At 46.2% G+C, this 14,901-nt stretch overlaps 1 protein-coding gene across 1 annotated transcript; it reads left to right on the plus strand.

The window, feature by feature from the left end:
• Window positions 1-2,854: 2,854 nt before the first annotated feature.
• Window positions 2,855-6,150, plus strand: LOC123449954 (stem 28 kDa glycoprotein-like). Its single transcript, XM_045127335.1, has 2 exons — window positions 2,855-3,338; window positions 5,554-6,150. Exons 1-2 carry the CDS (start codon window positions 2,899-2,901, stop codon window positions 5,936-5,938), a joined length of 825 nt encoding a protein of 274 aa, XP_044983270.1. The 5' UTR covers window positions 2,855-2,898; the 3' UTR covers window positions 5,939-6,150.
• The last annotated feature ends 8,751 nt before the right edge of the window (window positions 6,151-14,901 follow it).

The raw sequence follows: 14,901 nt of genomic DNA on the forward strand, positions 1-14,901 counted from the left end.
TTAAAAGTGAATTCATACTGTGCAGCTAGAAAAAGAATCATAAAAGTATACAAGCGCATGTGAAAAGAAAAAGATGAACAACTTGCCACTTCATATAGGTGATCTAATTAACTAATTTAGGGTTCGAATAACTTTGTTTCCCCACAATCATGACAAAGTGAACCTTTTGTTGAAAGCCGGAATTCTGCAATAAAGCTGCAATGGTAGATCTATTTTTATCAGGGAATCTACCATGCTGAGCTGCTGCACACAAGGCGTTCTCACTCACGAGTCGCAAAAAAGAGTTGGTGAGTTATTAAAAAAGAAGACAAAGAGGACGAGTGAGTTGCACCAAAATTAAATACTTCCTTCATTTCAAAATAAATGTCTCAATTTTATACTACCTCTAGTATAAGAGCATGGTTAATAGTATAGTCAACTGCTGGCTATAAGCTATCTTATAGCCTATCTTATAGCTAGCTTGTACAATAGTTAGCTATAAAAGAGTACTACTTTTATTCTATATGGCCCACCTTTCATTTTCACAAAGCACCTACGAGCACGTGCTAGAGCTGGCTCTTTACGAAGAGCCCGCTTCCCTTCTCACTCCTATTCTCTCTCATCCAACTCAGCAAAAATACAGTATTTTAATCCTTACAGCCTGCTGACTGTACCTTATTGTACTTGCTCTAAAGTTGTACTCCCTCCGTTCCAAAATATAAGACCTTTTAGAGATTTATTAGAAGACTACATACGAAGCAAAATGAGTGAATCTATACTCTAAAATATGTCTATGTACATCCGTATGTAGTTCATAGTGCAATCTTTAAAATGTCTTATATTTAGGAACGGAGGGAGTATTAAGTTTGAGGCGGTTATATTGAGACGGAGAGAGTACTAGATATACGTAATCTGAAATAGTGGAGTACCAAAATTATAGGCCTCTATGATTAGGAGGATTTTCATAAAACATTTGGAAAGTTGTGATACTTGAGAATTTTTCCTTTATCGCTTATCTGATTCGTAGATTGACTCCTATAGGATTTTCTCCTATGGATTCCCTTTGACTGCACATTTCATGAAAAAAAACATTAGTTTGCCATGATAATTTTTCACCAGGATGCACAAAAAATGAACTAGTTCTGAAAGGTTTATTGGCTTCATTTGGATTTACTTAGAATCAGCTCATATTAGCAATAATTAAAGATGGCCGAACGATGGCGCCGTCTCCCTCCCGACCCGGGGCCGCATGCAGCCCCTCTCCCTCTGCCCCCCTCCTCCTGTCGGTGCCCTCGGATCTGGTCCGGGTGGTGTTGGCGGTGGCGGGATCTCCATTACCTGTGCGCGGACGTCCTTCCCGAGGCAGGGGATCGACGGTGGTGCGGCTCGGCCTGCTGTGGTCCGACGACCTAGAGGTGGTGGCCGGCAGCCGACGTGGTGGTGGCGCTGCTCCTTGGCGGCGGGGTGGCCTAGCGGCACGGGGTGGCCGGCTGCACGACCCCGGGCCAGATCAGGGCCCATAAGGCCTCATCTAGGTCCTAGGGGACTGGCTCTGGCATGGACTTGCTGCCTCCTGTACAGGGATGAGGAGGGGCGGGTTGAAAGGGGGGCCGCGATGCCGACGGTGTGCTTTCTGCAGCGCGATGGCAGGAGCTTTATGGGTATTTGTGGGGCCATGAGCCTGGTTTGCTCCTGCCGATGTGTCCGGTCGGTTACTGTCGTTGACGATGGAAGTCGGACCCTCCCGCAGGCCGCCGGTGTTGCTTCCCCTAGTCCCGACTCTTCTTCTTCGATGTGCAGGCCTCACTTCTCGGTGTCCTGGTGAGACAGTGTGGGTCGCTTCAAGATTGTGCTTGCGCAGGGCGGTGGGTGGTATGGTGGAGTCCTCCGGAACGCCCGTGGTGATGCGTGGGGATCGGGACGTACAAATCCTTGTCGGCCTGTTCGACACCGACACGGTGACGCCTGAGGGTGTCGACGGACCTTCCTGGAGGGTGTCGGGTGCTACCCTTTCTTTGTCCTCGTTGTGTATCGGGGGAAACCCTTGGCAGCAGCGCAGTCATCGTCGTGTCCCTTCTTGGAGGTGTTGATTGGTATCGGCGCTTCGAAGGCTAGGATCTTGGTGGAAGATCTTCGATGGGCGCAACGATCGCGGGGCCTCTTCATTTTTGTCGATCCATCATTGTTGGCATCTATTCCTTTTGCATTTTCTTTTTCCCTTCCTTTTGGACGTGATTGTGATGTCTCCGTCCCAGCACTTATTGATGGATATATCGGGCATTTGCTATATTAATATAGCGAGGCGAACGCGTGCTTCGAAGAAAGATGGACGAACTTACCAACCATATTACTTGTGCTTATTTATTTTCTTCTGTTACAACGCACAAACATATTTGCTATTTGAACTAAATCACATTGCCAATTGCTCGTCTATCATGTCAAATCAGAACCACGCATCTAACCCTCCCAAGATGTAGATCGATCGGTTTTACTCGGCATTCATTATGGATCGGAGGGAGTACTCCTAGATCATATTCAAAATTGCTCCACGCCACAAATAAAACTGCACGGTACATATGGTAAATCTGGGAAAGTGATTTGCGTGGTATGTGTGCCATAATCAACTGAATTATTGGACTAACCGCATCAAGATCGGATCACATCGATCCTATCCCCGTCGACGAGACTGTCCTCGAATCAAAATATTTCTCCAATGGACGCTCGTGTCCCACGCTCTGAAAGCGACGCCTTTTGTTTTGTCAGTTAATTTTCACGTCAAGCTCACACCCACGCACGCACCGTGTAGGATCCACGGCTCGACGCACCTCCCCTTCCCTCCCCTTCTCCCTATTTAACGAGCTAGCCACCCCCACGCTTTTTGCACCTCAGCAAGCACCAACACACACACACACACAAGAAATGGCGATGGCTAGGACGACGACGCTCCTCCTCGTCGCCGCAGCTCTCCTCGCGGCCTCATGCAGCGCATGGGAGGTCAACATCCGCATGCCGACGTCGGCGGCGGACGTGGACGAGGCGGTGGTGGCGCCGCTGATCCACGCGCTGCGGCCGCTGCTGGGCTCCGGCAAGCACGCCGGAGTGGCGTGCGACAGCTGGGTGCTGGGGGTGGAGGCGCACAACGTGCGGGACTGGAAGACGGTGCCCGCGAGCTGCGAGGGCTACGTCGGGCACTACATGCTCGGCAGCCATTTCCGCCGCGACTCCAAGGTCGTCATCGACCAGGCCCTCGCCTACGTCGACTCCCTCAAGCTCGCCGGCAACGGCAAGGAGGTCTGGGTCTTCGACATCGACGAGACCACCCTCTCCAACCTCCCCTACTACGCCAAGCACGGCTTCGGGTACGTACTTACACTCTTGTATACATTACATAGACACTACTGATTCTACGTGTAGTGCATGCATTAGACTTGCTATTTACTGCAGGTACATCCGACCGAGCAGGGACTTGCACTCATCTTTTCACTAAGATGAAGTGTAAATAATCTGACTAGATATATATTGTAAAAAATCAACTCACTAGCTAGCTAAAAAATACCAGCGAGATCTGTAATGAATGAAAATTGGAAAGCACATAAGGATAGAAATATTGGAAATAAAAAGGAATATAATCACTAAGTAGAAAAGTACTTTAATCACAAGTGTTGGACACTTGGACATCATCATTGCCAGTAGGACTCGGGCCATATGTCCCTAGTATGAATGGCCAACAAAACAAGAAGGAAACATACTATATTTTGAGATAGAGATGTGATGTTGATGGGCATGCGAATGTGGTGGCCGGGTAGGACCGTATATGTTGTCCACTTGGCTACTTTATGGAAATGTTCTAATTATGTTATGCTAGTCAACTCATACTTTCTAATTATGTCATACTTTTGTACACATACACACTATTGTAGTGCATTATACTCCCTCTCTATCTAAATACTTAGAGTTCGAAAGAACTAGGTGCATTTCAGCAGGGGCTTGCACTGATCTATTCGTTCAGATAAAATAAATATCTTACTAGACCTCGTTCAAATGAACTCACTAGCTAGAAAGCACTAGTATCATAAGATTTCTAATGAATGAAAGTGGGAAAACAAATGAGACTAGAAGTGGAAACAAGGAATATACTCACTAGCTAGAAAAGTATTAATTGGACGTGTTGGACACACTTAGGCAGCATCATTGCTGGTTACCTCAAATCAGTCACAGAGACGGCCATCAGGACCATAAATATGTCCCGCCTATGAATGGTCAACAAAACAAGAAGGAAACATAGTACTATAGTTTGAGAATATGGTGGCCGGGGTAGGACCGTATATGTTCTCCACTTGGCTACTTTATGGAAACGTTTATTTCCAGCTGTCCTTATCAGCCGATACGTTCTAATTATGTTATGCTAATCGATTGATATTTTCTGATTATGTTATGCTAAACTTAGTTCAGATGGATAGTACTCCGATACGTTTTCATTATTTTATGCTAATCTGAGTTTAGATGGATATAATTACTTATTTTAGAAGATGTGAGAGGTCAGAACATCTTGTGCATAGTTAGTAGTTACATGCTACTCCCTCCGTTCCTAAATACAAATCTTTTAAAAGATTTCACTAGTGGTCTACATATGAAGCAAAATGAATGAATTTATACTATAAAATATGTTTATATACATTCATATGTATTACTCTAACCTCTAAAAAGATTTATATTTAAGAATGGATGGAGTACAACTCTATTCCTCTTTTCTCAAATAGTTGAACACTATTCCTCTTAGTTAAGAAGATTCTCTTGAACCAAGATGGAAACTAACTTGAAATGTAGTAGAAGTCTAGGTGATATCTAGCCAACATGATGATACCAGTTTAGTTCAAAACATGATTAACTAGCTCCGGATAGCTTGCTTGTGTATATTTTGAATGTGATGAGGGAGCTAGTTCGTTGTGATTTAAAATAAACTGTACCTTGCCGTAAGAACTTTAAAGTGGATCTACACTGGGCGGCTGGAAAAAGATACATAAAAGTATATATATGCGCATCAAGGAAAAAAGAAAGATCAAAAGCTTATAACAGCATGTCTAACTAATCGAGCGGTTCAAATAACTTTGTTTCATCACAATCATGACAAAATTAACCTTTTTTGTTGAAAGTCGGAACTCTGCAATAAGGTTGCAATGGTAGACCTATTTTACCAAAGGAATCAACAAAGCTGAGCTGCTGCGTACAAAGCTGTGCACGATGAGATTAAATACTACAACTGCGTTTTCGGTCCAACAAAACAGTAGCGTGATGATGCCGGAGTGAACCTCGCTATGTCACATTCATTGATTTACTCCACTTGACCAACTTAATTTACGACGTCCACAACTACGTACTGCTCATGCACGTGCGTTACGTACAGATACAGAGCATCATTGCGTTTACGTATTGCCCATCCCCTTGGCCATTTGGCCACTTGGGCCATAATCTAGGTTGCCTATGTTCCTTGGATATGCATAATTACTACTACTTCTTAGTAGCTGATATGATTGAATCTGCCATTAATCTATCCTCGTATACATGTGCGTGCAGGGCTACACCGTTCAACGCGACCAGCTTCAACGCATACGTGCTACAGGGGAGCGCGCCAGCCCTGCCGGAGACGAAGCGGCTGTACAACAAGCTGCGCTCGATCGGCGTCAAGCCGGTGTTCCTCACCGGCCGGACTGAGGACCAGAGGGCCATCACCGTCACCAACCTCCGCCGCCAGGGGATCTCTGGGTGGATGAACCTCTTGCTGAAGCAACCCGGGTTCAAGGGCTCTGCGGTGACCTACAAGTCCGGCGAGAGGCAGAAGCTGCAGGACGCCGGGTATGTCATCGTCGGTAACATCGGCGACCAGTGGAGCGACATCCTCGGCGCGCCAGAGGGTGCCCGCACCTTCAAGCTGCCCGACCCCATGTACTACATCGGCTAGGCCGCCTCTGGCTCGGCCGGGCATGCTGCCATTGATTTCTCGAATAAGCTCCATGCTCTTAGTTATATGCATGTTTCGTCAGATAATCAATCCCCAATTGTTGCTTGGTTCATTTCCATTGTTGAGAGCTTGAGATCAATTGCTACTATGAATTAGACGTGTAAGTGGAGATGTTGCATGCTGCTTAATCAATGGATCTTTGTTATGTTGTTTTTCTTTTTGCTCTATTACAAGGAATCCATGGGCATTATTACTATTTGATATCTTGTTCTTAAGTCTTAACTTGGAACTTATATTGCTGGTGGTAGATTTTTCTGTACTAAATTCTGCATATGGTGTATTAAATATCAGGGACACATAATATTGTCACACATATGGAATCACTACTGCTAAAATGACCAGTTCCTGAACCCATCTGCTATTGGGCCCATTTTGGCCCGTCGGAGGAAGGGATCATCGTCGGTGGACAGGCAAAGAAGTGCTCGCATAGACTCCTTCAAAAAATGTGCCCTCATAGACGACGGGTATTTTCCACTGATGTTGCGCAACTGGTGATTGCAATGTAGTTTGTGTCTTGCATGTTGTATGCATATGTAATGAATGTAACATCTAATAGTTAATTATGCAAGACAAATAAAGCCCACCCTTTTCAGTAAGTTTAGAGCTAGATTTGAGTTTGTCTTGGTCTCATTTTTCTAAACATACAATCCTGGAGACAACTCGGTGAAGAAATGATGGTCCAAATAGGTGTCTAACACGAATCGTCATCAAAGAAACCCTATGGGAACCCACACTATTCTAGTTACTTGGATGATTTGTAATGAAAGAAATATATGTGTCTTCCAAGTTATTTTGACCATGCCAAACAACATCCCTGCTAAGATAAAAAACGATGTGGAGACTTGGATAAAGGCCGGGCGAAGGATCTGGGAAACATTATGCCAGGAGAGTAGTTCCGTTCTATTAATTTATCCTTGGATGACGTTTCGCGGAGAGAGGGGAGAGGGCGACCTGGGCGATCTGGGAGCGTCGGGGGCCGCCGTGGGCATCGTCGGAGAGGGGGAACATCGGTACTCCTCCTCCGATCTCGCATCCCAGGCGCGGCGCCGGAGCCCGATCTCGGCGGTGGAGGGACCTACTGTCCGTGTCCGATGGAGAGTTGCGTACTCAGAGGCTGGTTATTCGGATCTGCGTGAGGGGCAGATTGTTTTTCATTCGGTTTCTCGTTGGATGACACTACGGGATGACGACGACGACATCCTCGCCGGCTGCCATCTCCAAGAGGAAGATCTCATCTGCGAAGGTGCGCATTTCATGGTGGATATCTTTTCTGTTACTTGTATTTCTCCTTTCCTGCAGGTGAATTCACAAGAACGGATGCAGCCTGATTTGGTGGACATATCTGACGATGATAAGATCGCCTCACCAAGACTTCTCCCTCGAGTTGGGGGGAGGTTTTGGGTACTGGCTAAAGATGAAGACGACGAGAACCACGACATTGCCGTAGCACAGGAGGTCTCTGCTCCTTTCTGCGACCAGGTTTTCCATCCGGCCACGAGGGATTTTATTCATGCATTGCCTGATTCGAAGGTCGTTAAGGTAGTTCAACGCAAGGAGCGATTGGCGATTAAACCTTGGAGCGGTCCTCTGCCTAAGGTTCATCTCGAACCATTGCGGATCTCGGACATCATACCTTGAGAGGCTTGGACTACTGTTTTGCCTAAGAGGAAGAACAAGGGTAAGAGCCGTAAATTGCAGACGTCAGTCCCTGACAAGGTGCTGTCGTCCCGTGATTCTCGCGAATTACGTTTGAACGAGCCGATGGCTGTTGTCGGGCCGTTGGGACCGGCGCTCGAGTTGGGCTTAAAAGAAACTGGGTATATGGCCCAGATAGACTCCAATCTAGCAAAACCTGCAAGTCCTACACCTACGGCTGCCCAGATTTGCCTTGACGAGAATCATCAGGACTTGGTTTCTACGTCAAGTTTGCATATACCGAGTTCGGCTCTGCCTAGGGTTCCACGACGGCGTTTGCCTGGCTTCCCTTCGCTCGGGCCGGGTCGTGCAGTACGGGTTCCAGCGCTGCGGTGCATGGCGGGGCGGGGAAACAAGCAGGCGCTGCCTCCCCCTCGACCACCGGCGGTTTCCCAGGCTGTGGGGCGGACTAGGCAGCAGCCCGTGATGCCGCCAGGGCGCCAGACGGGCCAGGCTTCGGCTGCACCGGTTCCCGCTGCTGGTCAGGGTTTGCCCAACGCGGCTCGGGCGGATACTAACAGGATGCAGCCGAGAGGTCGATGGGGGGATGATGGTGTTAATGCATATGGTGATGGACAGCACCGTGGATCCTCTTCGTCTGGAGGAGGACGTGGCTATGCCTGGCAGAGCAATGGCAGCGCTGCTAATGGGTTCGCCGGTCCTCCGGGACAGTTTGTGCCCCGGGTCTCGGGTCCTACTCACCCTAGGGAGGTGGATATAAGCAACATTGGGGAGGGAGAGGTGGTGGCAGGAGATTGAAGCCGCCCACGCCTCCAGTAGAGGTAGATGCTGCCAAGACAACGGCGGGAGTACCTTCCAATGCTCCTAAGGGGAATACACTGCTGCCACCTGTTTCCGAGGAGGATCCTTCCTTGGCTGACAAGGGAGTATCGCTTGCGAAGGCAGAGGGGGGGGGATAGGCCCTCCAAGTGGGCACGCAAAAAAGAAAAGATGACATGCTACCGTTGCAGTGAGACGGGTCATTTTGTTTCCGAATGCAGCGCGGATCTGTGTGACTTTTGCTTAAAGCCTAAGCATGGCTCAGCTAAGTGCCCCCTTACTGTTGGTCCTATACATGTCGTCACTTTATATGGGGTTTGCTGCCAAGAGTTGATGTTCTTTGAATCTCCCTCTGCTTCAACGTCGTTGCATGTGCCAGACGCGGCCTATACGGGGACGGTTACGGTGGCTCGTGGTAATATGTCAGCTGAGCAGGTGGTGCAACAGTTGAGGGATCTTGTTTCATCAATGTTTCGGTGGGAACTGGTCCTTATAGCAGATAATGTGTTCAAGGTTGTGTTCCCTACCAAGGAGGACCTAGCTAGACTGCTCAAGTTTGGTATGTGTCGGGTTCCTAGTACTAGTTGTGTGCTAGAGTTCGATGCTTGGAAGAATGAGGAGCCATAAGGTGTGCCACTTCCTCAGATTTGGGTTCGTTTTTCAGGGGCCCCGTCAAAGGCTCTAAATGACTTTCTGGTGACTTGGAGTTTGGGATCTTTGATAGGTAAGACTGAGAGGGTGGATATGCAATATACTCGGGCTAAAGGTGTTGCCAGGATGAGGGTTAGTGTAATTGATATTGCGCTAGTACCGGATGAAGTTATATGGACTTATGATGGAATGCGGTACACCTTGCAACTCGAGATCGAGAGTCCGGATATGTTCGAGGAGGATGGGACAGACAAAGATACCGATATGGCTGACGGAGATGATGCTTCGGGTTCTAGGGAATCTGATAAGAAGGATCAACAGCCAGTTATTACAAAGATGGTGGATCAACCTACCTCAGGTTCTGCTACAGGGGCTGCTCAACCAGTGTCTCTTCCCTCGACGCAGCTTAGGTTCGGTTCCTTTGAACCAGCCTCGGCGCCAGAGATTCGAGGGAGGGCTTCAGAGAAGTATGAGCGGGATCTGGTTCATCTTAAGCCGCAAGGAAAGCAAGCAAAGTCAGGGTCATTCAGTATTAAAAATCCTAAGGAAGCTTTGACCGTAGTTTCTCTTGGGGAATATTTTGTTGTCGCTAGGAATGCTGATACGGGCCGGTCTCAGCAACGTGATGCAGTGCAGCCAGCAAGGCATATGTTGTCCGGGTTGGGTACTGTGCCGAGGGGTGCGCCGCCTGGGTCGCCTAGGCAGGGTTCGCTGCTGCTGTAGAGTCCATCGCCAGCCACCCAGGGGGTTGCTGTTTCTCGGCCAGCCACCCCTGGGGCTGCTACCTTTTTGCCAGCCACACCGAGGGCAATTACAGCGACTCCTCCTCCTGGCCTACTTCCGTCGTTGGATGCTGCTGCGAGATCCACCCCTGCTGCTGGTTTCATGTCAGCCGAGAGATCAACCCCTGTTGCTGCGGTTCCTATCGCTACTATGGCTGCAACCGGGGCATCATCTTTGCGGGTGTCAGGGCTGGAGGGTACTGGTCAGGGGCACCATGGCGAGGTCGTTGCACCGCCGTCTGTTGAGCAGGTCATAGCATACGGAGGTATTCAAAGTCCGCTGACTTCGGACAGGAGGTCCAGTCGGCGAATTCAGAATCAACCTGATGCGGATTATTTACAGATGGGACGTGCTATGCGTGCGGCTAAAATGAGAGATGTCGAAACTGAGACAGGTATGTCTTTCAGCATTAACGATTCTATTCTTCATTTTTCTCCTCAAGATATTCTAGATAAGGCAGGTTCTATTGGGGTTACATTGGGGAACAATGGCCGAGAAATTTCGAAATCTATTAATGATCTATTAGACTTAGAGGTCGATAGAGCGTTAGACTTAGTACGAAATTTAGCGGCAGTTAAACCAATGCAAGAGTCTGAAGTTAACGATCTAGGGGGACTGAATTCTCTTTGTGATAGTCTGGCCCCGTCAGTGGATATAGAGGATGGTGCGGGCGAGGTTTTAGTTGGTCAAGGGATGTGTGCCCAATCTCATAAGGCTGAGCCTCAATTCTCTGGTTATATGGACCAGGAGTTGCTGGAAAAGCCGAAGCGTCCATGGAGACGGAAAGTGTATCCGGTCTCTGCGATACGTAGAAGTGCTAGATTTAAGATTGCCAAAAAAAATTATGATGATTAATGAGAGGAATTTTTTGGAATAGCAGAGGTCTTTGAGACTTGGCTAAAAGAAGATTTCTAGCAGAGGCTACTTTAGAGCATCACCTTGATTTTATCGCAGTGATGGAGACAGGGAGGGATAACTTTACGTCTCATTTTTTAAGTTCTCTATCAGCTGGGGTGGATTTTGACTGGCACTGTCTCCCTCCAAGAGGAAGGTCCGGTGGGATCTTACTTGGGGTCCGTTGTGACACTTTTCAAGTGCGGGAGGTGGTGTTTGGGGAGTTTGCAGTCAAATTCAAGATTAGATCTAAGGATGACGGGTTCCAATGGGCTCTCGTTGCCGTCTATGGCGTAGCACAGCCAGATCTAAAGCCTGATTTCCTAGCAGATCTGGTCAGGATTTGTGATGACAAACTACCATTGCTGGTAGGTGGAGATTTTAATATTATTAGGCGGGCTGATGAAAAAAGTAGTGTTAATTTTGATGGAAGATGGCCTTTCATGTTTAACACAATTATTGAGAGCTTAGATATGAGGGAGACCGCTCTATCAGGTAGGAAATATACCTGGGTGAATGCTCTACAGAATCAGACATTTGAAAAGTTGGATCGTGTCTTAACTAGTGTAGAGTGGGAGCAGAAGTTCCCTCTAGTAACTGTTAGAGAACTTCAACGCGCAATCTCGGATCATACTCCTCTGTTGCTGGATTCCGGTGAGGCTAGCCATATAGGAAACAAACATGGATTCTCTTTTGAATCAAGTTGGTTCACAAGGGAGGGGTTCATGGATATGGTCGAGAGGGAATGGAATACAGAGGTCAGGGGCGAAACCTCTATAGAAAGATGGCAGTATAAGATTAGACATCTTAGACAGTATTTGAGGGGCTGGTCTAAGAATGTGTGTGGAATATATAAAGAAGAGCAAGATAAGCTCCTCAAACTTATAGACAATCTAGATCGGAAGGCTGAGAGTTGTCTTCTGGATGCTAACGAAAGGGATCTCAAATTCGAGGCCGGACAGCGCTTGCGTATTCTCCTAAGAGAGGAGGAAATGAAATGGGCGCTTGAGCCAAAGTGAAGGCCATAGTTCTTGGAGACAATAACACTAAATTTTTCCACTTGATTGCAAATGGCAAGCATAGGAAAAAGAAAATAGTGCAGCTTGAGCAAGATGAGGGTACAATACTAGGTCATGAGAATCTAAAATTGTACATCTCTAACTACTACAAACATTTATTTGGTGCTCCTGAGCATAGCTTTGTGACTATGGATGAGCAAAAAGTGGCGGATATTCCTCAAGTTGGAGAGGCTGACAATGAGATTTTATCCGCTCCTTTCTCAGAGAAAGAGGTGTTTGACGCGATAGGGAATATGAAGAATGGAAAAGCTCCCGGTCCAGATGGGTTTCCGGCGGAGTTTTACAAGCACTGTTGGCATATTATTAAGAATGATCTTATGTCAATGTTTGCTGATCTTTTTAGTGGTCACCTTCAACTCTTCCATTTGAATTTTGGTACTATTACACTCTTACCAAAGAAGGAAGGGGCCACGCGGATTGAACAGTTTCGTCCGATCTGTTTGTTGAATGTTAGCTTCAAGATTTTCACAAAGGTGGGAACAGATAGGTTGACTAAGATGGCCCATTCGGTGGTACAATCTACGCAAACAGCTTTTATGCCAGGACGGAATATCCTTGAAGGAGTCGTTGTCTTGCATGAAACTCTTCATGAAATGCACTCGAAGAAACTAGATGGGGTTATCTTTAAAGTGGATTTCGAAAAAGCTTACGATAAAGTCAAATGGTCGTTTCTCCAGCAAACCCTACGTATGAAGGGTTTCGATGAGCTGTGGCGTAGGCACGTCGATTGTTTTATAAAGAAGGGAAGTGTGGGTGTCAAAGTGAATGATGATGTGGGTCATTTTTTCCAGACACTAAAGGGTCTCCGCCAAGGAGATCCAATGTCTCCCATTTTATTTAACATTGTTGCTGATATGTTGGCACTGCTGATTAAGCGGGCCAATGAGAAGGACCTTGTAAGGGGCTTGATCCCTCATCTTGTTGAGGGGGGGAGTCTCCATTTTACAATATGTGGATGACACGATTCTTTTTTTGGAGCATGATCTCAGTAAAGCCAGGAACCTCAAACTTATCCTATGCTTATTTGAACAGCTATTAGGGCTGAAGATAAATTTTCATAAAAGTGAATTGTTTTGCTTTGGAAAGGCCAAGGATGAGCAGCTCACGTATAATCAATTGTTTGGTTGTGCTAGCGGGAGTTTACCTTTTACTTATTTAGGGATCCCAATTCATCACAGAAAATTATCAAATAAGGATTGGAAATGTATCGAGGACCGTTTCGAAAAAAGTTGAGCTGTTGGAAGGGCGAGCTCTTATCGTATGGAGGAAGGTTGATACTGGTTAATTCAGTATTAACAAGTATGCCTATGTTTCTCCTATCCTTCTTTGAAGTACCTGTTGGGGTACGGAAAAGGTTGGATTTCAATCGATCACGGTTTTTCTGGCAAAGTGATGAGATCAAGACTAAATACAGACTCTCGAGATGGGACATCATGTGTAGACCTAAGGATCAAGGAGGTTTAGGGATTGAAAATTTAGAGATTAAAAATAAATGTCTACTCAATAAATGGCTGTCTAGATTATCTATGGAGACAAAGGGGTTGTGGGTACAAATTCTGACGAATAAATACCTACAAAACAAGACTTTGGCGCAGGTTACATTGAGACCAACTGATTCACCGTTCTGGAAGGGGGTCATGCGGTCTAAGAATGCTTTTTTTCTCAGGTCTAAGTTTGTTATTGGCAATGGCCAATCTACTAGATTTTGGGAGGATACTTGGTTGGGGGAGACGCCTTTAGCCATGCAGTATCCGCAACTCTACCATATTACACAAAGGCGTCAGGCGACTGTTGCGTCAATTTTGCGCCAGGTTCCTCTAAATATTCAGTTATGTAGAGCCTTAATAGGTAACACATGGTCAAGCTGGCTGCATCTAGTGAGAAGGTTGTTGGATATTACCCTTACTGAGAACCCTGATAGTGTTCGTTGGAAGTTGACCACTGATGGAGTTTTCTCGGTAAAATCTATGTATTTAGATCTCATAGATTCTGTGTCCATCCCGAAGTCCTTACATATTTGGAAGGTCAAAGTTCCACTTAGAATTAAGATCTTCATGTGGTTTGTTCGCAAGGGGGTTATTCTAACTAAGGATAATTTGGTCAAACGTAAATGAAAAGGTAATACTAGATGCAGTTTTTGTGAGAACGATGAAACAATTAAACACCTCTTTCTGGACTGTCCTATGGCTAAACTTCTATGGCGAACACTTCTTATTACTTTCAACATTAAGCCACCCAATAGTTTAAACACGTCATTTGGGACGTGGTTAAGAGGGGTCGATGATATAACTGCTAGCCTGATCCGAGTAGGATCATGTGCACTTCTGTGGGCTACATGAAACTGTAGAAATGACTTGGTATTTAACAAACATCAACATATTCACTTTTTGCAGGTCATTTTCAGGGTTATTGCCTTGATCCGCACATGATCATTACTCACTCCTGTGGAAGCCAGGGAGCCTATGGTTACTGGGTGTGTCCGATGGAAGATGGTAGCTCAGGTTATCTTCAACCGTTTTGGATGACGGCATATTAATAGGATAGGTGTTTAGTCATCTAGGCTTATTTCAATGCCTCCCGGTTGTGGCGACGACGCCGTGTATCTTTTTGTTATTTTCTTCATTTACTTATCTGAAGACTCTTTGTACTTTTCGAGGATTTGGTTTTGAAATAATATATGGCCGTATGCATCCTTCGATGCCGAGGCCGGGGCTTTGCCTCCTTTTCAAAACAAAAAAATTTAATTTATCCTTTCATTGTTAACCCCTTTTTTGGACTGCAGTTATTCTAACTCTCTTTTAAGTAATGTAATAAGGCATATCTTTTTCCTCCATTTCGAGACAAAGTTCGGACCTAGCACAACTGTAACATCCGCTCTACATCGACTCACTCTAGAGAGACTAGTCTTGGCACCTTTTGCAGAACATGATTAGTGTCCTGACATGGAGTATTTTAGCATATAATGGTCAACTCTCAAGCACATATCACTTCAAATTGCATTGCTGAAAAAGAACATACACT

The sequence above is a fragment of the Hordeum vulgare genome, chromosome 4H (assembly GCF_904849725.1).
Source record: "Hordeum vulgare subsp. vulgare chromosome 4H, MorexV3_pseudomolecules_assembly, whole genome shotgun sequence".
In the NCBI taxonomy this organism is placed as follows: domain Eukaryota; kingdom Viridiplantae; phylum Streptophyta; class Magnoliopsida; order Poales; family Poaceae; genus Hordeum; species Hordeum vulgare.